The 25,618-nt window shown below is 45.8% G+C and overlaps 1 protein-coding gene across 1 annotated transcript in view; it reads left to right on the forward strand.

Annotated features, from left to right (window-relative positions):
- Nucleotides 1-1,152: 1,152 nt before the first annotated feature.
- The window catches only part of LOC310998616 (NACHT, LRR and PYD domains-containing protein 3-like), a gene marked incomplete at its 3' end in the record, with an annotated part of 42,370 nt that continues 17,904 nt past the window's right edge, over nt 1,153-25,618 (forward strand). Inside the window, exons 1-6 of the mRNA XM_083988757.1 lie at nt 1,153-1,262; nt 3,046-3,165; nt 4,428-4,547; nt 5,837-5,956; nt 13,789-13,964; nt 18,014-19,874. Coding sequence (XP_083844883.1) covers nt 1,195-1,262; nt 3,046-3,165; nt 4,428-4,547; nt 5,837-5,956; nt 13,789-13,964; nt 18,014-19,874 — 2,465 coding nt within the window. The 5' untranslated portion in view covers nt 1,153-1,194. The remainder of the gene's footprint in view (nt 1,263-3,045; nt 3,166-4,427; nt 4,548-5,836; nt 5,957-13,788; nt 13,965-18,013; nt 19,875-25,618) is intronic.

Raw genomic sequence — 25,618 nt, forward strand, 5'->3', positions numbered from 1 at the left:
CACATACACTTCATCAGATTTACTAAGTGTCCACATGTTACTGAGTAAAGTCAAATATAGACTGCTGAGACGGGTGAGCAGCGTATTCCCTCAGCTGAACAACTGTAGCCGGAGACGCTCAAGGAGAAAGTCAAAAGCAGCGGATCAGTGTGATCTCTCCCTCCGTACAAACGCTCCGTTCTGACCCAGCTCCACTGGACTTTCAAAGTAAAGGTGACGCCAGCTGTAAATGAGTTAAATAGTTAAACAGTGGTGCTTTTTAAGGCAATTTTAGGATGAAACTATGAACATAACCTGGTCAAGACCAGGTTATGTGCTAAGCATAATTTACCATGGTGATCTAGCCGGGTTAAAAGAGAGCCACCTTTTGGCGCTTTTCCACTACACACTCACAGCACGGCACAGCACAGCACGGCTCGATAAAGGTGCTTTTCCACTACAGCTGAGTTCTCTAGTACCTCCTCAGCGGGGGCGGGGTTGTCATAGGGCCGCGTTGTCCGTCTCTCTTTTTTTGATCCTCTCGTCAGCTCCAAACTCACTCGTCTGCACCTCGATTACAGACCACAGCGTGGTTTTACACACAGCAACATTTGACTCGGGTGAAGGAATAACAACAGTCTCGGTACAGATCAGTGGGCGCTGTTGCCGCTCTGTTTTTGACATTTCCAGGTTTGATTCTCATGTCGGACGTAGCGCTCGCACTCTTCCAGTGACGACGCTCTGCCCAATCAGTGGAAGGCAGTCGGCTGACGTCACGTTTTAGTATCGCTTTGGCTCGCTTGGAACCGGCCGAGGCGGTACTAAAAATAGTACCTGGTACCAGGTACTAGGGCTAGTGGAAAAGCAAAAAAAGCGGGCCGTGCTGTTCCGTGCCGTGCCGTACCGTGCCAGTGGAAAAGAGCCATTTATAGTATAGGGAAGCCTGGTTTTAGACTCAACATACCTCGCTAACCAGCTAAACTGGCTTTGCAAACACCCCTCTGGTCTGATAACTAAACCTAAACCTAACAATAACAACAACAACAACAACAATGTAATAGTTTGTCAAAGCAGTGACCACTTACAGATGCAGTTAACCTTCACAAAATGAACAGAATATGTGCATGCCTCAATTTAGTTTTTGAACATGTTTGTGTTTGCAGAGGTCAGAAGCACAGACTGAGAGCAGAGTCTCCAGGATCCATCTGTCTGTCTATGAAGAGTGACTGGTCCAATGATCAACCACCAAACTTCAGTCGTGAACCTGGACCCTCAGAGTCACAGTAAGAGACGGTTTCTACTGTAAACTGAGCTGAAGATAATTCAGTCATTAGACTCACGTTAAAGAAACAGAGAGAAACCAGGAACCAGATCCATTCAAATCTAAAGGTTCACAACAAAACTCAACAACAAACACACACATACACTTCATCAGATTTACTAAGTGTCCACATGTTACTGAGTAAAGTCAAATATAGACTGCTGAGACGGGTGAGCAGCGTATTCCCTCAGCTGAACAACTGTAGCCGGAGACGCTCAAGGAGAAAGTCAAAAGCAGCGGATCAGTGTGATCTCTCCCTCCGTACAAACGCTCCGTTCTGACCCAGCTCCCCTGGACTTTCAAAGTAAAGGTGACGCCAGCTGTAAATGAGTTAAATAGTTAAACAGTGGTGCTTTTTAAGGCAATTTTAGGATGAAACTATGAACATAACCTGGTCTATAAGTTACCATGGTGATCTAGCCGGGTTAAAAGAGAGCCACCTTTTGGCGCTTTTCCACTACACACTCACAGCACGGCACAGCACAGCACGGCTCGATAAAGGTGCTTTTCCACTACAGCTGAGTTCTCTAGTACCTCCTCAGCGGGGACGGGGTTGTCATAGGGCCGCATTGTCCGTCTCTCTTTTTTTGATCCTCTCGTCAGCTCCAAACTCACTCGTCTGCACCTCGATTACAGACCACAGCGTGGTTTTACACACAGCAACATTTGACTCGGGTGAAGGAATAACAACAGTCTCGGTACAGATCAGTGGGCGCTGTTGCCGCTCTGTTTTTGACATTTCCGGGTTTGATTCTCATGTCGGATGTAGCGCTCGCACTCTTCCAGTGACGACGCTCTGCCCAATCAGTGGAAGGCAGTCGGCTGACGTCACGTTATAGTATCGCTTTGGCTTGCTTGGAACCGGCCGAGGCGGTACTAAAAAGTGGAAAAGCAAAAAAAGCGGGCCGTGCTGTTCCGTGCCCTGCCGTGCCGTGCCAGTGGAAAAGCGCCACTTGTAGTATAGGGAAGCCTGGTTTTAGACTCAACATACCTCGCTAACCAGCTAAACTGGCTTCGCAAACACCCCTCTGGTCTGATAACTAAACCTAAACCTAACAATAACAACAACAACAACAACAACAACAATGTAATAGTTTGTCAAAGCAGTGACGACTTACAGATGCAGTTAAAGCAGATATCAGTGGAATGTTTTTGTTAATATAAGTCCTAAATAGTCCTATTTTCCGTCAGCAATCACTTACATGAAGTATTTCAGCCTAAACACGAGTCTCTCCGTCACTCTGCTCTGCTGTAACCCGAGGAGAAAATTTTCCTTGTGGGATACAAGTGTTATCCAATGAGGAGAGAGAACGGCATGAAGGGCTGTGTGTGCAGCCAAGGGATGCGCGTGAATGTGGTGACGTAGCACGAGGACCAATTGATGCCTGACAAGGGCGGGGGCTGCTAACTCATGGTGCGTTCAAAGAAACTCGTACTTTGTGTTTTTCCTTCCTGTGAAGTCATACCAGTTCGATCTGGTACGAGTTCACGGGTCGGAAGTTACGAGTGGCCGTTATAGGGAACTTTCACAGACAACAGGATGGTAAAAACACGAGCTACGGGTTACCTGGAACGCTACCAAGTCGTAGTTGTGACTTGAAGCTGTAACTTACGGTTTCAAAAGCCTGCCTTGAACGCAGCATTAGCCGAAACGGCCGTGAAGCTGATATCTGCTTTAACCTTCACAAAATGAACAGAATATGTGCATGCCTCAATTTAGTTTTTGAACATGTTTGTGTTTGCAGAGGTCAGAAGCACAGACTGAGAGCAGAGTCTCCAGGATCCATCTGTCTGTCTATGAAGAGTGACTGGTCCAATGATCAACCACCAAACTTCAGTCGTGAACCTGGACCCTCAGAGTCACAGTAAGAGACGGTTTCTACTGTAAACTGAGCTGAAGATAATTCAGTCATTAGACTCACGTTAAAGAAACAGAGAGAAACCAGGAACCAGATCCATTCAAATCTGAAGGTTCACAACAAAACTCAACAACAAACACACACATACACTTCATCAGATTTACTAAGTGTCCACATGTTACTGAGTAAAGTCAAATATAGACTGCTGAGACGGGTGAGCAGCGTATTCCCTCAGCTGAACAACTGTAGCCGGAGACGCTCAAGGAGAAAGTCAAAAGCAGCGGATCAGTGTGATCTCTCCCTCCGTACAAACGCTCCGTTCTGACCCAGCTCCACTGGACTTTCAAAGTAAAGGTGACGCCAGCTGTAAATGAGTTAAATAGTTAAACAGTGGTGCTTTTTAAGGTAATTTTAGGATGAAACTCTGAACATAACCTGGTCTATAAGTTACCATGGTGATCTAGCCGGGTTAAAAGAGAGCCACCTTTTGGCGCTTTTCCACTACACACTCACAGCACGGCACAGCACGGCACGGCTCAATAAAGGTGCTTTTCCACTACAGCTGAGTTCTCTAGTACCTCCTCAGCGGGGGCGGGGTTGTCATAGGGCCGCGTTGTCCGTCTCTCTTTTTTTGATCCTCTCGTCAGCTCCAAACTCACTCGTCTGCACCTCGATTACAGACCACAGCGTGGTTTTACACACAGCAACATTTGACTCGGGTGAAGGAATAACAACAGTCTCGGTACAGATCAGTGGGCGCTGTTGCCGCTCTGTTTTTGACATTTCCGGGTTTGATTCTCATGTCGGACGTAGCGCTCGCACTCTTCCAGTGACGACGCTCTGCCCAATCAGTGGAAGGCAGTCGGCTGACGTCACGTTTTAGTATCGCTTTGGCTTGCTTGGAACCGGCCGAGGCGGTACTAAAAATAGTACCTGGTACCAGGTACTAGGGTTAGTGGAAAAGCAAAAAAAGCGGGCCGTGCTGTTCCGTGCCGTACCGTGCCGTGCCAGTGGAAAAGAGCCATTTGTAGTATAGGGAAGCCTGGTTTTAGACTCAACATACCTCGCTAACCAGCTAAACTGGCTTCGCAAACACCCCTCTGGTCTGATAACTAAACCTAAACCTAACAATAACAACAACAACAACAACAACAACAATGTAATAGTTTGTCAAAGCAGTGACCACTTACAGATGCGGTTAACCTTCACAAAATGAACAGAATATGTGCATGCCTCAATTTAGTTTTTGAACATGTTTGTGTTTGCAGAGGTCAGAAGCACAGACTGAGAGCAGAGTCTCCAGGATCCATCTGTCTGTCTATGAAGAGTGACTGGTCCAATGATCAACCACCAAACTTCAGTCGTGAACCTGGACCCTCAGAGTCACAGTAAGAGACGGTTTCTACTGTAAACTGAGCTGAAGATAATTCAGTCATTAGACTCACGTTAAAGAAACAGAGAGAAACCAGGAACCAGATCCATTCAAATCTGAAGGTTCACAACAAAACTCAACAACAAACACACACATACACTTCATCAGATTTACTAAGTGTCCACATGTTACTGAGTAAAGTCAAATATAGACTGCTGAGACGGGTGAGCAGCGTATTCCCTCAGCTGAACAACTGTAGCCGGAGACGCTCAAGGAGAAAGTCAAAAGCAGCGGATCAGTGTGATCTCTCCCTCCGTACAAACGCTCCGTTCTGACCCAGCTCCACTGGACTTTCAAAGTAAAGGTGACGCCAGCTGTAAATGAGTTAAATAGTTAAACAGTGGTGCTTTTTAAGGCAATTTTAGGATGAAACTATGAACATAACCTGGTCAAGACCAGGTTATGTGCTAAGCATAATTTACCATGGTGATCTAGCCGGGTTAAAAGAGAGCCACCTTTTGGCGCTTTTCCACTACACACTCACAGCACGGCACAGCACAGCACGGCTCGATAAAGGTGCTTTTCCACTACAGCTGAGTTCTCTAGTACCTCCTCAGCGGGGGCGGGGTTGTCATAGGGCCGCGTTGTCCGTCTCTCTTTTTTTGATCCTCTCGTCAGCTCCAAACTCACTCGTCTGCACCTCGATTACAGACCACAGCGTGGTTTTACACACAGCAACATTTGACTCGGGTGAAGGAATAACAACAGTCTCGGTACAGATCAGTGGGCGCTGTTGCCGCTCTGTTTTTGACATTTCCGGGTTTGATTCTCATGTCGGACGTAGCGCTCGCACTCTTCCAGTGACGACGCTCTGCCCAATCAGTGGAAGGCAGTCGGCTGACGTCACGTTTTAGTATCGCTTTGGCTTGCTTGGAACCGGCCGAGGCGGTACTAAAAATAGTACCTGGTACCAGGTACTAGGGCTAGTGGAAAAGCAAAAAAAGCGGGCCGTGCTGTTCCGTGCCGTGCCGTACCGTGCCAGTGGAAAAGAGCCATTTGTAGTATAGGGAAGCCTGGTTTTAGACTCAACATACCTCGCTAACCAGCTAAACTGGCTTTGCAAACACCCCTCTGGTCTGATAACTAAACCTAAACCTAACAATAATAACAACAACACCAACAACAACAACAACAATGTAATAGTTTGTCAAAGCAGTGACCACTTACAGATGCGGTTAACCTTCACAAAATGAACAGAATATGTGCATGCCTCAATTTAGTTTTTGAACATGTTTGTGTTTGCAGAGGTCAGAAGCACAGACTGAGAGCAGAGTCTCCAGGATCCATCTGTCTGTCTATGAAGAGTGACTGGTCCAATGATCAACCACCAAACTTCAGTCGTGAACCTGGACCCTCAGAGTCACAGTAAGAGACGGTTTCTACTGTAAACTGAGCTGAAGATAATTCAGTCATTAGACTCACGTTAAAGAAACAGAGAGAAACCAGGAACCAGATCCATTCAAATCTGAAGGTTCACAACAAAACTCAACAACAAACACACACATACACTTCATCAGATTTACTAAGTGTCCACATGTTACTGAGTAAAGTCAAATATAGACTGCTGAGACGGGTGAGCAGCGTATTCCCTCAGCTGAACAACTGTAGCCGGAGACGCTCAAGGAGAAAGTCAAAAGCAGCGGATCAGTGTGATCTCTCCCTCCGTACAAACGCTCCGTTCTGACCCAGCTCCACTGGACTTTCAAAGTAAAGGTGACGCCAGCTGTAAATGAGTTAAATAGTTAAACAGTGGTGCTTTTTAAGGCAATTTTGGGATGAAACTCTGAACATAACCTGGTCTATAAGTTACCATGGTGATCTAGCCGGGTTAAAAGAGAGCCACCTTTTGGCGCTTTTCCACTACACACTCACAGCACGGCACGGCTCGATAAAGGTGCTTTTCCACTACAGCTGAGTTCTCTAGTACCTCCTCAGCGGGGGCGGGGTTGTCATAGGGCCGAATTGTCTGTCTCTCTTTTTTTGATCCTCTCGTCAGCTCCAAACTCACTCGTCTGCACCTCGATTACAGACCACAGCGTGGTTTTACACACAGCAACATTTGACACGGGTGAAGGAATAACAACAGTCTCAGTACAGATCAGTGGGCGCTGTTGCCGCTCTGTTTTTGACATTTCCGGGTTTGATTCGGCAGTCGGCTGACGTCACGTTTTAGTATCGCTTTGGTGCCAGGTACTAGGGTTAGTGGAAAAGCAAAAAAAGTGGGCCGTGCTGTGCCGTGCCGTACCGTGCCAGTGGAAAAGCGCCATTTGTAGTATAGGGAAGCCTGGTTTTAGACTCAACATACCTCGCTAACCAGTTAAACTGGCTTCGCAAACACCCCTCTGGTCTTCATGTGTCCTCAGCCTCAGTGTGAATGTTGGTGCATCAACAAGAGCCCAATCAAACCTCCACAATTGACCCTTCGCGTAAGCCCCGCCCCCTTGGTTACTGTTGCTACGGCAGGCAAGCTTTCACTCCCAGCCATGCTCCTGGCAGTATTTGGTATCGATTTCAAAGGAAATATACGCAAATTTCTGGATAAACTGTTCTGAGATAATAGAGAGAAGAAGTCACAAAGATCATTCAGAGTTTTCAGTGACGTGACTCGCGCAGGAGGATAAAACATCTGTTCAACGACACGACTGGACAATGTACAGAGCAGCAGTAAGGACCGGTAATTTTACCGTCTATCAACCCACGAAGACTTAGGTCATCTCACTGGTCATGAAACGTTGTCAAACTGCAAGTTTTTGGGCGATTGTGAACCACATACAGCTTTCGCTGCTGTTTTGTTTTCTCCCACCGCTGTATCAGTCAGTGAAAGCAGACCCTGCCTGGAGGATCCCTCGCCTAACAGCCCAGGTAAAAGCCCTAAAAGTACAGCTGTCATTTCGGAGGTGAACATATGGTTATCCCCATATTTACACTTGCTCAAGTCGAAAAAAAAGTCTGCTCGTATCTGAACATCTCTATATTGCTGCTGCCGCCGCCGCCGCCGCCGTAGTAGCAGCAGCAACAACAACATCCTTCTCTACAAACAAATGTTTTTCGTCCTAGTCTCAAAATGCGTCCACAAAAGCAAACGTAATGACTCACTGCGGAAAGCTTGCCAGGCCTATAGTTACGGTTGCTAACGTAGGATTGGACAATAGCCGTCTGTGGGAGGAGTTGGCGAAGGGTCAATTTCCACAGATGTATTTAAACACGCCCACAATCAGCTGATCTCATGTCAACACCAGTGTGAGTTCCATCTGTCTGTAGAGCTGTCAGTGGACAGAAGGACAGAGAAGAAACTTAGTAATCCACATGCTAGAGTCTTTAAACTGAAGTCACATGAGAGATTAAATCAACAGATACATAGGCTTTTATTTTGAAAAGTCAGGAATTAAAAGAGAGGCAATCAGGGTTTCCTGTTGTCTCTGACTGCCTGAGCTTCTACAGATTGTTCATGTGGAGCTTTGTTCAGTGAACACAACATTTAGTGGGAGCTCAGGGGCCTGTTCGAAAGCAGTATAAAGATATCCAGGATAAGTGGAAAGGCCAGAGAAAGTCTCATAAGTCCATCCTGGTTTAATTGGTTGTTTCAAACACTGAGCCAGTCTGAGGAGGAGCTGCTTTGTCAAGCCAGGTCTAACTAATTCGAAAATAATAATATAATATTGAAAATATCATATGTAGCAAATGGACACAGATGCTGAACACCCTGACAGCCTGCCTGCACAAATAATGAGTATTTCCTGAAGAACATCCACAGTGTCCACATTTCTGTGCTAATTGATGTGTTTTACAGAATTCACATGCCCTGCATCTAAAGCAGCAGCACTGGCAGATGCAAAGATTCAGTGTGAGAAGAGAAAGCTGCAGGATATGATGTTTGATAGAGAATAATGATGATAATAATAATAATAATAATAATAATAATAATAATAATAATAATAATAATAATAATAATAATAATAATAATAATAATAATAATAATAATAAAAACCTTGAGATAATTGGAACTGGAAATCAAGAAACACATGAGTAGGCTTAATTATTGTGTTTTTCTTATGTAAATTACTTTGTTTACATTAAACCTACAGGTCTCTCAGTCCGTGACTTTTCCTAAATATATGTGTTTAATGGTTTCTGAAGCTTACAACTTATTAAAATGAAACAAACTCGATTTCTGAGCAATTATACCTCGGACCGCCAACAGCGGTCCCACAGACCGCTGCATATGAACGACAGTTATAGATCGCTGTGTCCAGCTGTGATCACACAATTATTACAATGTTTCCATTTTGCAGTTATTGCGCTTCTTTTTTTCACTTATTGTTTTCCTATGTGGCTATATTTATTTTTATATGACGAGAGAGAGAGAGAGAGAGAGAGAGAGAGAGAGAGAGAGAGAGAGAGAGAGAGAGAGAGAGAGAGAGAGAGAGAGAGAGAGAGAGAGAGAGAGAGAGAGAGAGAGAGAGAGAGAGAGAGAGAGAGAGAACGAACGAGACACCGAGTGTATACGGGCTTTTGAAACAGGCCGGTTAGAAAAGAAAAAGGAAAATCAGAGAATACAGGATATGTCCAGGAGACTCATCGGGACGTGAGGGAGGGGGGATCTGTTGGTGGCTCAGGTAGTGATGAGGAAATTGTAAGATGCATCTGTCAGATATACGCATCTGTCAGCTCAGCTGTCAGCTGACATGTGCTCCGTGCAGATGTAACGGAGGTGCGCGGACTGTCTGTGTAACGGAGGTGCGCGGAGCTCCGTTACACAGACACTTCACAAACTTTATTTTGTAGGCTCAGGACAGACTAGATCATGATTAGTCTGTGTTAGATATAAAGCGCCATATATATAGCCTACTCACTCTCGTTTATAATGATTATTGAATTATAACGTAATAATAGCCTAATTATCTCGGCTGCTGTCCAGTCCAGTAATAACGGGTTTCTGTGGGCGTGGAGCCTAAACTATGTAATATCCAGGTAGAACAACTGTAAAACACTGGAGTTGATAACAAACAGGCCTAGAAAAAATAAAAATCCAGTGAACAGCCACATCGACTCTTGACATGAGAGCAGCACAGGTGTCCAGATGCGTCACTTTCAGCTGTAGGCAGACGTGTGTGCTGCAGGTGCAACAGGCGGTGCTGTAACATCACTCAGTCTAACCCCCCAACCACATCTAATCAAGACCCCAACACAACATAATATGAAGAAGGACTAACACTACTAAAAATTAAATCTTATTTTTTCCACTTACAGAACTGTTTGCGACTGGAAACAATGTAATAACACGTGACGGTCTGGGAGACCGCTGTGGCGTTTTAAGGGGGATTAGAATGTTGGCGGTTCTAGTGTTAAAAATGAGGTCAATATGTACATATGATCATGAATTAACTAATAACTGTATGAAACACATTGATAGTTATATCTTCCGACAGCAATCACTTATTATTATATATACATATAGAATATTTGGTCTGAAACACGGGTCTGTCAGTCACTCTGCTCTGCTGTAAGCCGAGGAGAAAACTTTCCTTGTATCCTACAACCTTTATCCAATGAGGAGAGAGAACATAAAGGGGCGTTCCTCTCTGTGTGTGCAGCCAAGGGATGTGCGTGAATGTGGTGACGTAGGGACGAGGGCGGGGACTGCTAACTCCATCGGCTGACAGGAAGTTAGCCAAAATGACCGGATCACTTACTTCTGCTTTAAGGCTAAAGTAAGCCAGGATAACTAACATATCCCGGCTTAATCCCCTATCTAGGTTTCTAACAACAGGCCCCGGATGGAGTTACTGTAGCCTCAGTGTCCTCCTCACACTGGATTAAATCCAACACAGGTTCATTAGAGCGACACAGCAGTATCTGGATCTGGATCATTAGTTAAAGCAGCAATATCCCCCTCTCCCTTCCCACCCCCCCTCTCCCTTCCCCTTAGGAGGTCTTTCACCTCCTACCAGGCCATTGCCTTAATAAGAATGTATTCTTAGCAATTCTTGCCTGGTAAAATAAAGGTTTACTACTACTACTACTACATATGACAAAAAGCAGATAGATATATAGCAGATATTTAGATCTCCATTAGCTTTGGCAAAGGCCATCGCTATTCTTCCTGGAGTCTACCTTCACTATCCAACTATCCATTGCAGTCGATAAATACAAAAACACATCACACCATCAACACAATAACAACATCCATAACCACAACAACTCACAACGATCTACAGGACAAAACAAGACAAAACAAAAACAATACAAACAACATATATTACTGGACCTTATTCATTTCCACAGTGTAGCCATTACCATAGTTGTGAAATAATCAGATGTTCAAAGACATTCGTTCCTCATAATTACATTAATTTACAAAAACAGTACCCAATTCACAAGCAGACTTAAGATATTTCAAGTAAATCAGACAAACACTACTTGATTGTACCAAATAGCTTCAGCTAGATAGAGAGCTGTTTGACTAATAAATGTTCTTTCAATAGATCTTTAAATCTTTATTTATTATGTTCTTGGATAATATGTCCTGGCAGAGCATTCCATATCACCATGGCCCTATATATTACCGTACTTTTCATCTTGTTTGTTTTCACTTTGGGTAAGGTGCATTTACCCTCCGTAGCATGTCTTGTTTTGTAACAATGTTCATCCGAACTGAAAGACAAATGTTTGTATAGAACCCTTGGCAATTTCATCACAGACAGTCTTCTAATAACAGCTGCTACTGAGGCAGTAAATCTGTTCTTAACATTCAACCATGCAAGACAGTTATGCATTTTATCAACATTGGTTCTGTATGGGCAGCGCAATAAATATCGTGCTGCCTTGTTCTGAGCAATTTGCAGTTTCTTTATAAGTGATGAAGTAGCGCACGACCAAACCTCCGAACAATAATCGAGGTGTGATAACACAAGACTCTTAATTACACTTCCCCTTACAGGTAACAAGTCACATCTTCTTATCGCCGACAGACTCCTGCCCATTTTATTTATTACTTTCTCAATATGTTTTGCCTATGTTAATTTACTATCGAATATTATTCCTAGAAGCTTGGTTTCATGCACTTGTTCTACAATCACATCATTCACATATAGCCTCAGTTTTGGCTCATTTGTTAACATATTTTTTTGTCCCAAACACAATGCTATTTGTTTTAGAGGTATTAAGAACTAATTTGTTATCAACTATCCATTTCACCACTGCTTGAAGTTCCTGATTTAAAACACTGCTAAGTTCCTCTATTGTGGTTTTAGCTATATATATTGTCGAGTCGTCTGCATACATTGGAATTTTTGCGTTCTTTAGGGTCAGTGGTAGGTCATTGGTAAATTTTGAATATAGCAAAGGACCAAGACTACTACCCTGCGGGACGCCACAGTCAATCACTTTTGTCTCAGACAAACTTCCGTTAAAACAGACTGTCTGTTTCCTGTTTTTCAAGTAGCTCTCTAGCCATCGAGTTGCATTCGAGCTGAAACCATAACATTCTAATTTCTGTAACAACAAATTATGATCAATAATATCAAAAGCTGCACTGAAATCTAACAGTACTGCTCCGACTAAATGTCTATTGTTAATTTCTTGAAGCCACTCATCAGCCATTTGAGTGAGTGCTGTGGCAGTGGAGTGTTCCTCCCTGTAAGCATGTTGATAGTCAGTTGGGGAGACTGGGGACAGTTGCAACACTTTTTACATTTTTCTCAGTTACTCAGAGACTATTTGGACTAGGCTCGCCAAACTTTTATAGATTAAACATACATTTGTCAGCTAATTAGTCATACCATTTAAAGATGGTTACATATGACACATCAATCACAATATTGATTTGAATGGAAGAATCCAGACGTTGCAACTGACCCCAAACGTGGGGACAGTTGCAACACGGATCAGGGACGGTTGCAACATATTAAACATACATTAAATTTCACTAATTAACTTTTGATTTTTGTCTCAATAAGCAAAGTATTCCTAAAATGTGCATTGTCTTACAATAATACTATAGTATTATTTAGTTATTTAGTAATATTTATCAGAGAACAGTTGGAGTTTTGTTTTGCGTAGAACATAGGCCTTGAGTCAATGTGCATAGGTTAACAGTGGTAATAAAACTCAATAGCTCAGTGTGAGACAAGAAGAATGGAACTATTTGCAATACAAGAAACTTTTATAAACATGTACTCTACTTTTGGATGATTTATTCACTGTATGACATCAAATAAATTTACTTTTCTCTAATTTTCAAAGGAAAATATATGTGGCTACGTCTGTCCCATAGAATTAGATACAACTACAAATTGCATATTTCATTATAGGAGGTTATCTGGAGAATTATTTTGAAATCTTAGTCTCTCGTGGTTTAATATAATTGGCTGTTCTGTTCATCATGAGGAAAAAAATAGATATATTGTGCCTATTTTAAGCTAAAAATGTTTCATTTTATACATTTGCATTTGCATAGTGCTTCCATATTCAAATGGCAGTTGTTGCAACTGTCCCCACCCTGTCAGTCATGACAAAACATCATGTACTAGCTAGACACAATGACACTGACACATGCTAACCATGTCATTTGATAGTCAACAAAACAGTGATTCAAACTAGGTATGTTTGGATTCATTCCTACAAAAGATCAGGACAGTCAGTATGACAAAAATACAGCTCATGAAAAAAAGCTACTTTCATACCCTTAAAACAACTTTGTCTCAGTACAAGCAGGAGCAGATGCTGAATATGTCTTTTCTATTATTGGTGGGTAGAGAGTCTAACTGTGAATGTGCAGTGTGAGTGTCATCACTCTAGCATGTTTCTGATTGGAGAAATAAGGCTTGTTGCAACCGTCCCTTGTTGCAACTGTCCCCAGTCTCCCCTACATGATCAGTGTCTGAAAGAGTCACAGAAACGTTCACAGGAAAACACACCCAACAGCTTCTGAATCACTTCAAACATTTGGAGTAAAAACCAGATGTTTGTTTTAGAGTCAAGATTTAAGGTCAACAGATAAAAAGATAGAAAGAACCCAGACCAGTTCAGGAGAAGGTTTTCATTCAGCTTGTCTCTCTCCACTCTTCTTTTATTTTCTCTCTCTCTGCTCCTCTTCTTACTGAAACCCCACCCCCTTAAGGTGGTTAACCAATCAGAGCATGGATGTGTAGGCTACCTGTGACTGACATGTTAGTGACACAGAAATGTCTTGACAGGAGGAAGAGGAGTGGTGTCTCTGTGGACGAGCAGCTGTCCTGCTGTGGTCTCTGTCAGGACGTCCTGAAGGATCCAGTCTCCTCCAGCTGTGGACACTGGTTCTGCAGACAGTGCTTCACCTCAGACTGGGATCAGTCTGGTTCTTCAGGAGACGACTCCTGTCCCCAGTGTGGAGGTGAGCTCCAGACATAGACTGTAAAAAGAATGGACGTAGCACCCCTGGTCATAGCTGTTGGGACCAGGGGTGCTACGTCCACCCAAAGAATGGGTGCTACGTCCATTCTTTGCCCGTGGCCCTAATAATAGTAAAACGGTAGAGTTTTAAAAAAATTCACCCCCCTCAAAGTGTGTGCGGGGGTAGAAACTATCGGTTGAGACCAAAAAAATAAAATGTACCAGGCTGTAAATATGTTTTTTTAAGCTGTAAAATCGGCTATTTTAACATGGGGCTCAATTGGAGTTGCTCACTTCTGGAGCCAGCCTCCAGCGACAGCCGAGGGGATTGCAGTTTTTTTAACGCGGAAGTGAGCTTCACTTCTCAGACTAACAACTGCCCCCTTGGCTCCAGACAGCCAATCAGAACAGCTGTGTACAAAGTGAGGCCTAACATCTGTCTGCTGATGTGGTCATTTCTGAAACCAGGACCTGTTGTTTTCTACAGAGTCATTGTTACATCACACAGCACTGATGATGATCAACAGCACAACAATCAAACCTTTTCTTTGTTGTCTCCAGTTTAGCTGATAAAAATAATCAGATCAGATTGTCAGACTCTCTGTCTTCATTTCAATTCACTTCAGTTCAAACTTTATTTATAAAGCACATTTCATGACTCGATCTGCTTCACAACAGACATACAATATAGTTACAATAAAAAAGAATAAAATTGAAAAATAAAAGTGCAAGTAAACAATCACATGTATTGAGCCATCTTCACCACACATACACACTTAAACTTGCACATGCACACACACCCACAACCACACACACTCGCACACACAGCTCAACAGAACGCTGTCACAAAAAGGTTAGACATTATAAACATGGCTCCTGATGTGGGATGTCTAACTGTATCACTCCCGTCAGGAAGGCACGGACCACGCAGCTCTTGGTTTTTACAGATGCTTTTTATTCGACCACCACCGTCGAACTAAGAACACACATAACACACAATTAACATGTTTCACATACTGTATACAGACGCATAACACAGTAAGACAATTAAATACCTCGCTGGCTGCACCCCTGAGGGAATGAGTTCAGTCCACCATGAGGCCAAACTTCTGCTTTTCTTCTTCGTCTTTCTTTGAGTGTTACAACAAAATAGTTCCGTGGACTGAAGTGCCACATTAAACCAAGTCCGTTATTAAACAAACAAATAAATAGTTTCCTCTTAGGCTGAGGTATTATAAAGAAATTAAATATGCATAAAATAAAAGTCTTTAAATAAAATATTATGCAAACATAAAATTACAGCATACAATAATAATATTTATGGCAGTTAAAAACTGTATCAGGTAGGGTGTTCCATTTTTGTGGGGCATATACAACTAATCAGTGTTATCAGTGAGAATATATGCAGCTGCATTTTAAATTGTAATCTCTGAATACTTGATTTTGGGAGTCCAGTGAATAAACCATTACAGTAATCTGGTCTGCTTCAGTCTGATTTTGACAGAAAGCCGCTTAATTTGGAAATGTATATTGGATAATTACACCCAGATTCCTTGCTTCAACTTTGCTGTCAAGAGACAGAGAATTGAGATGTGCTGCAATTTTCTGTCTCTGAACCTGCGCACCAAAGAAATATTTCTGTTTTGTCTTTCTTTAGTTGTAAAGAAAAAAAAAAATTCTGACATTCGTAGATTCATATCTTTGATACACTGAGTGAGGGATAGTGTTGCAGAGTGAATGTAGATCACTGCTGCGTTAAGCCTGGTTTAGGGGTTCCGCGTCAATGGCGTAGCTACGCCATCGCCGCGGAACCCTACGCGGACCCTACGCCAGAGTCCTGCATCGGTTCGGATACCCGCGAAACGGTGTTCAACTATCTTGTGAAAATTCACGGGTCGGGCACGGGCGGAACTCAAATGAATGCGGGTGGGTACGCGGGTGAATGTGTGTAGGCCTACAAAAAAAAACTCAAGCGCAGCTGCACGAACCAGCGTAGCAAATCATTTTTTATCACACACAGCAACAACAGAGCAGCATCTTGTAAATATGTAATTTACATATGTAATGTAAATAAACAATCTTTGGCTTTAGAAATGGTAATACATACGTAGTCTATGAAAAAAAGTGGAAAAGCCGGGGGGCAGGGGCCCACTTTAGTATAGACCTTTTCAGAGAGTATAAACAAAGACAGGTGTGGCTCATTAGAAAACGCTCTGGTACACTAAATGGAATGGAGCCTTAATTAGTATCCTTGGTAACACCTGTATTTGTTTATACTCTCTGAAAAGGTCTATACTTTCAGGGGGCCCAGAATTCCTAGCAACGGCCCTGGTGCCATATGCCAAAATTACCATATTCTGGACTAAAAGTCATGCTTTTTTTTAGGAGTTTGGCTGTTCATGGGACTCCTATATTTCGAAGGGAGCTGATTCTGGGAGCATTTCCACCGGGGGCACCGTGTCATGTCTCGGTTTCAGTGACAGCTTGTCGCTGCTTCATTACTGCTGCGCTATGAGCAGACGTGGCGACGCGCGTAAATGTCACCGTCGTATGAGTGTGAGTGTGTGCTGTGAATTAACGCGTGTGGAGAATGAAAACTAAAGTCCCATCGTTGTGTAGCCAACGGTTCAGGGACCGAGTGTCACAGCACCAGGGACAGTGGTGTATGTGTGTGTGTGTGTGTGCCCCATAGGTGAGCCCGCGCCCGCGATTGGGCTGATTCTAGAGGAGGGTGGGGGTGAGTGAGCGAGAGAGAGTAGCTGCCAATGCGAGTTAATGAGCAAACACGGTATCCCAGAGATGGGGACTCGAGTTTGCGACTCGAACTCGAGTCGCACTTAAGTCGCACCCACAGAGACTTCAGACTTGACTTGGACTCGTGCCCTAAAGACTTCAGGCTCGACTGAGACTCGTGTTTTGAGACTCGTGAACAATCATTATTTTTTTGGCTCGTGCCTCCCTCCTGACAGGACGACCGACAATCTTTTTTTTTTTTTTTTTTTGCCGTTAACACCACTAGCGGAGCAGCGCCACATGGCCAGTAACGTTATTCAGATGGAGGTTAGATCTTCATATTGAACTCCTACAGAGTGCAGCCAAAAACCAGTGTCTGAAGAGAGAGGAACAGCAGAGCTCCTCTGACAGCGCAGTCACCTGCTGCGGGTGAGTAACAGGTGACTGTGAACCGGCTTTTTTTTTTTTTTTTTTTTTAATAGCGGCACCGTCCGTAGCCTACATGTGAGACACAAGCCCCTACTGTAGGCTAAGTCCTCCTGTTTATTTATGTTTTTGCTGTGAAATATGACTGAAGGGCCCGTATGGAAGTCTGGACGTGTCGACACGCCCCCATGAGTTGACGGAGCTAATTAAAAAAATAATAACAACATGCGGTTCCAGAAAGGTTTTGCTGCACATAAAGATGTGAGGTATAGGTACCATACAGATCTTATGACCTATAATTAACAGCCTAAATCATTTTCCATGTTGTTCATCTGGGTTTTCTGAATTCAACAAAGCAAAAAAAAAGGCCAGTGCAGAGGGGCAGAGCAGCCTTGATTCTTTCTTGACTCAGAATACAGTTTCCTTTAAAGGAAAGCTTTCATTGTGTGCTTTCTTCATATTGCATTGCAATATCCTGTTTAAAGTGATCATATAATAAACAACTAATCAATACTGTATAGATAAAGGAGTGATAATAACCTACAGTAAATGCTTTGAATCTCTTAGATATAGCTGTGCAGTATCTTTAGAAGACCGGATAGCAGCAGATGATAGAAGGGTCATTACAACCAGAAGAGACAGGAGACTTTTATTTTTTAGAGACTTGAGACTTGACTTGGACTCGTGACCAAAGACTTGAGACTTGATGAAGTCTCACCCCTCAAAGACTTGAGACTTGACTTGGACTCGTGACCAAAGACTTGAGACTTGACTTGGACTTGCAAAAAAAGACTTGTGAACATCTCTGCGGTATCCTACGTCTGCAGGTATTATTGCTATTCAAAGCAACCACTCGGGTTACTACAGACAGTATGGGAGATAAGTCATCAGTGTGTAATGTAATGTCTGACTCTGTCTCTTCTCTCCCAGCAGATCGTGATCTCCAGGAAGTTTTAAGTAAACATAAGATCAGTCTGAGGAGCAGATGTGAACGGGTGACTGAAGGAACTGAGGGAACAGGAAGTGAAACTCTACTCAACAGGATCTACACTGAGCTCTACATCACAGAGGGACAGAGTGAAGAGGTTAATACCCAACATGAAGTGAGACAGCTGGAGACAATGTCCAAGAAGAAGACCCTCCATGACACTCCAATCAAGTGCAACGACATCTTTAAAGACTTAACTGTCCAACAGAGAGAGGACGTCTCTACGGTCTCACCTGTCCAACAGAAACCCATCAGACTGGTTTTGACCAACGGCGTCGCTGGCGTTGGAAAAACCTTCTCGGTGCAGAAGTTCACTCTGGACTGGGCCGAGGGCTTGGAGAACCAAGATGTCGATCTACTGCTTCTGCTTTCGTTCAGGGAGCTGAACCTGATCAGAGATCAGCAGTTGAGTCTTCTCAGGCTGCTCCATGTTTTCCATCCAACATTACAGAAGGTCACAGCAGAGCAGCTGGCTGTCTGTAAACTTCTCTTCATCTTTGACGGCCTGGATGAAAGCCGACTATCACTGGACTTCAACAACAGGGAGGTTGTGTCTGATGTCACACAGACGTCATTAGTCAACGTGCTGCTGACAAACCTCATCCAGGGGAATCTGCTTCCCTCGGCTCTGGTCTGGATCCCCTCCAGACCTGCAGCAGCCAATCAGATCCCTCCTTCATGTGTTGACAGGGTAACAGAGGTCCGAGGCTTCACTGATGCCCAGATGGAGGAGTACTTCAGGAGGAGGTCCAGTGATGAAGATCTGTCCAGAAGAATCATCTCACACATCAAGACGTCCAGGACCCTCCACATCATGTGTCAAGTCCCAGTCTTCTGCTGGATCAGTGCTACAGTTCTGGAGTTCATGTTGACCACAGACCAGAGAGGAGAGCTGCCCAAGACCACAACTGACCTGTTCTCACACTTCCTGCTGGTCCAGACAAAGAGGAAGAAGAACAAGTACGGTGAAGGACAAGAGACGAGTCCTCAGGAGCTGACGGCCGACAGGGAAGTTCTTCTGAAGCTGGGGAGGCTGGCGTTTGAACAGCTGGAGAAAGGAAACATCATGTTCTACCAAGAAGACCTGGAGCAGTGTGGTCTGGATGTCACAGAGGTCTTGGTGAACTCAGGACTCTGTACTGAGATCTTCAAAAGAGAGAGTGTGATCTTCCAGAAAACAGTCTACTGCTTTGTTCATCTGAGTGTTCAGGAGTTTCTGGCTGCAGTCTACATGTTCCACTGTTTCACCAACAGGAACACAGAAGTCCTGGAGAACTTCCTGGGAAAACAACATGATGTTTCAACCCTGGATGACTTCCTGAAGACAGCCATGAAGGAATCACTCTGGAGTGAAAATGGTCACCTGGACCTGTTTGTTCGCTTCCTTCATGGCCTCTCTCTGGAGTCCAACCAGAAGCTGTTAGGAGGTCTGCTGGGTCAGACAGACAACAGTCCAGAAACCATCCAGAGAGTCATCAACAACCTGAAGGAGATGAATAGTGAAGAAATCTCTCCTGACAGAAGCATCAACATCTTCCACTGTCTGACAGAGATGAACAACCAGTCAGTTCATCAGGAGATCCAACAGTTCATGAAGTCAGAGAACAGATCAGAGAAACTATCTGACATCCACTGCTCAGCTCTGGCCTACATGCTGCAGATGTCAGAGCAGGTTCTGGACGAGTTTGACTTGAAAAAGTACAACACATCTGATCAGGGACGGCTGAGACTGATCCCAGCTGTGAGGAACTGCAGAAAGGCTCGGTGAGTCCAGACATGATCACTATCATTATTGATCAGTAATATAGTGAAGTTCGGATAAACATAGTTTTCATTTATTTTCATTGTTCTTAGAGCCCGTCCACAGGAATATGTATTTAATGAATCTGCATAAGTATTTTATCGCTTCGAGGTTTCGTCCAGATGGAAGCGACGTTTGAAAACTGTATTTTTTGGAAAATTGGTGCCAGAGTGGAGAAATCTGAAAACGCCGCCCCAGCATTTTCGTGTTGGGTCTTTTGTGAAACAATGATCTATTTCGACCTCACTCAGACCGTCACCACGGTCATTACCTTGAATGATGCCCTCATCTCCCTATCCTCGAGATGTCATGTGACTGACCTTATGAGGCGTAGCTCCCCGCCCATATAAGCCCCAGGTGAGCACGCCGCTTCCTCTTTGCTTCACTCGCCTCATCCGAGACTCGCAGGTAAGTGGTATGTGGTCGGACTCCACTTCTTACAATCCGTCACGTGTGTGCAGGTGCCTTGTGTCCCTGAGGATTGAATGTGGATTTTCCGCGTTTCTGTCGTTTGTGATCACATGTAGTAGAGAGAGTTGTATGCGTTACTCTCTCTCCTCTTTGTTTCAGGAAGACGATTGGTTGCAAAGAGCCTGACGGCTCGTTGGGATCGATTAGAAAAAAGAAACAAAAACGAAAAAAAAAGAAACATCTGTCTTTGTTTGTTTGTTTGGTTGCTTCCCCATTGACTTGCTGTTCGCAGTGAGGGGGGTTTTTTGAGGTCCCCCTCCCGTGCGTTCGCGCACACTGAGGAGTGGAGGTGCCCAGTTTTGTTTGAAAATTGTTTGATGACTGTTAGTCTTGCTTTACCTAACTAAGATATAAACATAAAAAAAATAGGAGAGGGAAAAAGCAGCAGGTAGATTAAGGTAATTCCCTGCATTTTGGTTTTCCCTGTATATATTACAGTCGCTTTGAGTTATTCGTACAAGTTACACTGTAAAAGATAAACTTTATTTATTTTGCTGTTTTGGCGAAAGTTGGGTTGCTGTGAGCAGCCTTATTATTATTTTCTCCTTTCCCTTTATCGGCTATACGTAGCTGTTGGGTTTTGCCATAATGGCGCCACATTTGTGCCGTCTCTGTCAGGTGGTTATGGACCCCTGTGATGGTCATCGTGAATGCCCGAGCTGCCTAGGCATGTCACATCTGCTGCAAGATATTGAGGATCCCTGTGCGGCAGCCATTGATCTACCAATGGCAATGCGCATTCGGAGGGCCACGGGGCTGGAGCAGTCCAGTCGTGCGTCAGTGGTGCAACCTCCGGCTAAGACACGCTTCAAAGAGCAGTTCGCGGAAGCGGAAACGGGGCCGCTCCCCTGGCCACAAGCGGGGCTCAGGCAAGAAACACACTGTGCAGTCGGGGCCTAGCTCGGCTAGTAGCTTGACTGATCCACCAGTGGATGTTCAGCAACAGATCCTGGCTGCCATACGTGGTTTGTCAGACAGGTTGGGTAGAGTGGAGGCCCAATGTCCTGCTGCAGCACCCGCATCAGCGCGTGAGTGCTCAGAGGATCCCTCCCCTGATGTTCTCAGACAGGGATTCAGTTTCTGATTGTTGAACGCCCATACCTACCGCCGTTGGCCTAGGCCACTTTCTGTGACACACTGCTCGCTAATGAATCCTGTAATATCTGTAACAGACATTTACTCTCTTTTATGCTTGTAATAATCTTGTCTTCTATGCTTGAATATCCTTGTTATTAACTTTTATGCCTTGTTTCTGCTAAATGTTTGTATTGTTGTGTATATTTGCTATTGTCTTTTAACCTATCTTTTCTCCCTCACAGCCCCCCCCCCCCCCCCCCCCCCCATCAAGAAGCTTATGCCTCTTGTCAGGCCATCATTGTAAATAAGAACATGTTCTTAATTTATTTCGCCTGGTTAAATAAAGGTTAAATAAATAAAAAAATAAAATGATCTGTCTGAGGGTGCTGTTGCATCAGACCGGCCTAGGTCCACTCACCCTGAGGTGGCGTCCAGTCGCAGCACCGCAGAGGAGGAGGGGGACCTCTCGCCCACAGACGTCATTTCCAGAGTGCTGAGTGCAGCAAAAATTGTGGGGCTTGATGTTCCGGAGGAGGCTCCTGCCCCGGTGGAGGGGGTTTGGGCAGGTAATTCACGGTCCCAGCCTTCTCAACGACCTGTCTCTGTCCCTGTGGCAGGGGACTATTTACAGATGCTCAAGAAGACATGGAATGCCCCCAGTGGCGCTCCACAGTTTAATGCTGGTTGCCGGAGGTTGGCTAAGACTCAGTATGATCCAGAGGCTGGGTTAGGGGATATGCCTCCAGTAGAGCGGGAAATGGCGGCCCTGACATCCCTAGGGCCGGAGCGTGTGACTACAAACCCGCACTGTCCAGTGAAAGAGTGTGAAAAGACTGATCGACTGGTGTGTCGAACATATAATGCGGCCACACGGGCAGCCCGTTCTGGGAATGCTCTGGCTATTCTGTTGGCAGCCCTTCGGAGAACGGCCAATCCGGATGACAGAGACACCATGGGCCTGATTGACTCTGCTCAGGTTTGACTGGCACAGACTTCTCTGCCGGAACTCCTTTCTGATCTGCCGATCAGAAAAGGAGTTGACCCATATGCCTGTAGTGCCGGCATGTGTGTTCCACCCGGGCTCCCAGGGTGTGCTGGATAAGGCTGAACAGTCCCGTCGGACACGGGAGTCCGTTCAGCGCACGTTCAGCAGAGCGGCTGCTGCCAGGTGGAAACCTAGGGGTTCCCAGCCTGCCCCTCAGTCATCCTGGACTCGCCAGGAGCCATGGGTGCATGGCAGGCGACAGGGGTCAGCGTTCCCGGCTTCGGGTACATCTCGGCAACCGCAGCAGCGACGCCAGGGGTCCCAGTCCAAGTCCTCGCCTAGAGCTCCACCACAGAGGAAGCGCCCCCCCCAGAGGTCCAGGACCTCAGGGGGGCGTCGCCTAGGGGGACGGGGGGGTTAGCCGCCGAAGCTTGTTCCCGGCTTTGCCTGGAAAGCTGGGAACGCACTGTGTCGGACCCTTGGGTACTGGCTACAGTGTCAGAAGGGTACAAGATACAGTTTCGGCGGCGCCCCCCTCCTTTCTCCAGGGTTCGCATGACTTTTGTCAGGGACCCAACCCAGGCGCAGGTATTGTCAGAGGAAATTTTGGCACTTCTCCGGAAGGATGCCATAGTGAAGGTCGCTCCAGGCGAACAGCTCGCTGGGTTTTATTCCACGTATTTCCTGGTGCCGAAGAAAGATGGTGGGATTCGTCCCATCTTAGATCTCAGGCGACTGAACGCGTACATAAAAGTTCTTCCATTCAAGATGCTAAGCACGTCTCAGATCCTGGAAGGCGTGGAGGGAGGCGAATGGTTCACATCAGTGGACCTGAAAGATGCATATTTTCACGTGCCAATCCATCCACTGCACAGACCCTTCCTTCGTTTTGCCTTTCAAGGGCAGGCGTATCAATTCAAGGTCCTGCCATTTGGCCTCTCCCTCTCACCACGGGTGTTTACCAGGGTGGTAGGGGCGGCCTTGTCTCCTCTCCAGTTGTCAGGCATAAAGATCCTCCCCTACTTGGACGACTGGCTGATCTGCGCTCCGTCCCGCAGCCAGATTCTGGAAGACACAGAGAGAGTGGTCTCACATGTGCAGTCCTTGGGTTTCAAAATAAATGTCACCAAGAGCAACCTCGAACCGAGGCAGGAGGCGGTTTTTCTGGGTCTCCGTTTGAACTCCCTCACGATGTTGGCATCCCTCACCCCTCAGAGGGTGATGAAAATTCTGGCCCTCCTGGACCAGTTTCATCTTGGCAGGAGACTGCAGAGGTGGTTGAATGCTTTCCAACTCGACCCCAAGCTGCACAGATGTGTGAAACTTCGAGTTACACGCACATGTCTCAGCGCACTACGTCCCTGGAGGAACGAGGACCTTCTATCCCAAGGAGTTCCGCTTGGGAATGTCCCATCGAGGAGGTCGGTGGTGACCACGGATGCCTCCCTCACAGGTTGGGGGGCAGTCTGGGAGGGCAGGACGGTGCGAGGGCGTTGGGTGCCGCCCTGGGATGGCGAGCACATCAACGTCCTGGAATTACGAGCAGTTCACCTTGCCCTGGTCGCTCTACTTCCTTTCCTGCGGGGCAGACATATTTTGGTCAGGACGGACAGCTCTGCCACAGTGTATTATATGAATCACCAGGGAGGGACACGGTCTCTGCGTTGCCTCCAGGTGGCACAGGACCTTCTGTGTTGGGCTCATCAACATCTGGCCTCACTCAGGGCAGTCTTCCTTCCGGGAGTTGCGAATCAGGCCGCAGACCTCCTGTCCAGGACCCCAGGAGAGTGGAGGCTCCACCCGGAGGTGGTGACCCTCTTGTGGATTCGGTTTGGCAGGGCTCGGGCCGACCTGTTTGCATCGGCAGCGACAACCCACTGCAGCATGTGGTTCTCCCTGGAAGGTCAGGGGGGCCCCCTGGGGCTGGATGCGCTGTCTCACGAATGGCCGGAAGGGTTGTTATACGCTTTTCCACCGTTCCCTCTGATACCTCAGTTGCTCAACCGGGTGGCTCAGGGCCGCTACAGGGTGTTGTTGGTAGTCCCCAAGTGGCCCAGGAGACATTGGTTCCCCACACTTCTCCATCTGGTTCACGGCCAGCCGTGGGCCCTGCCAATCAGGGCAGACCTTCTCTCCCAGGTAGGGGGTCAAATTTGGCACCCCAAGCCGGCGGTTTTGCAGCTTTGGGCCTGGCCCCTTCTCAGTCCCTCCCTCACGACTTAGGGGAGGCCGTCCTGAGGACCCTGGGTAATGCTCGGGCTCCCTCCATTCGGTCTAATTATGACCAGAAGTGGAAGGTATTCTCGGCATGGTGTGGGAACAAACAGGTAGATCCGTTCGTTTGTCCGATTGATCTGGTTCTTGCCTTTCTGCAGTCACTTTTTGACTCGGGCAGGACTCCTAGCACGATCAAGGTTTATTCTGCTGCTATTTCTTGTTTTCATCCAGGGGTTGATGGTGCAACAGTGGGGAGACACCCACTGGTCTCTCAGTTCATTAGGGGGGCGTGTCGGCTGCGCCCACACAGGATACCCAGGGCTCCATCATGGGACCTCCCTGTGGTGCTGAGATCCCTGATGCAGGCTCCGTATGAACCGTTGGATCAGTGCTGCCTTAAGTTTTTGACCTACAAAACGGCTTTTCTGATGACCGTCACCATCTCTTTGTCGCTCAGAACCGGCTGAGGCGTTCCAGCAGGAGGAAGCGGCGTGCTCACCTGGGGCTTATATGGGCGGGGAGCTATAATAAGGTCAGTCACATGACATTGTTGATATATAGGTCTCGAGGATAGGGAGATGAGGGCATCATTCAAGGTAATGACCGTGGTGACGGTCATCGTTCGGTCTCATAGATCCATAGTTATAGGCATAACTTACGATATCATGTCCAACACTGCTCTACCTGTAACCTGAGACACACCTCTACACATAAACACCATGGGCCCTCATTTATCAAACTTGCGTACACCAGAAAAATGGGTGTACACCAAATTCACCACAAGGATCGGCGTTTATCAATCTGAGCGTGAGAGTACGGTACGCACAAATCCCACGCCAGCTCTGACCAGGTGTACGCACATTTGGAACCAGCGTAGAACATGCAGGAAGGAGTGCTGCTGTGTCAGAATGATTATTAAACCATAGTCTAATAATGCAGCGATGTGGACCACATGTT

Source organism: Trachurus trachurus (assembly GCF_905171665.1).
Source record: "Trachurus trachurus genome assembly, chromosome: 15".
In the NCBI taxonomy this organism is placed as follows: Eukaryota; Metazoa; Chordata; class Actinopteri; order Carangiformes; family Carangidae; genus Trachurus; species Trachurus trachurus.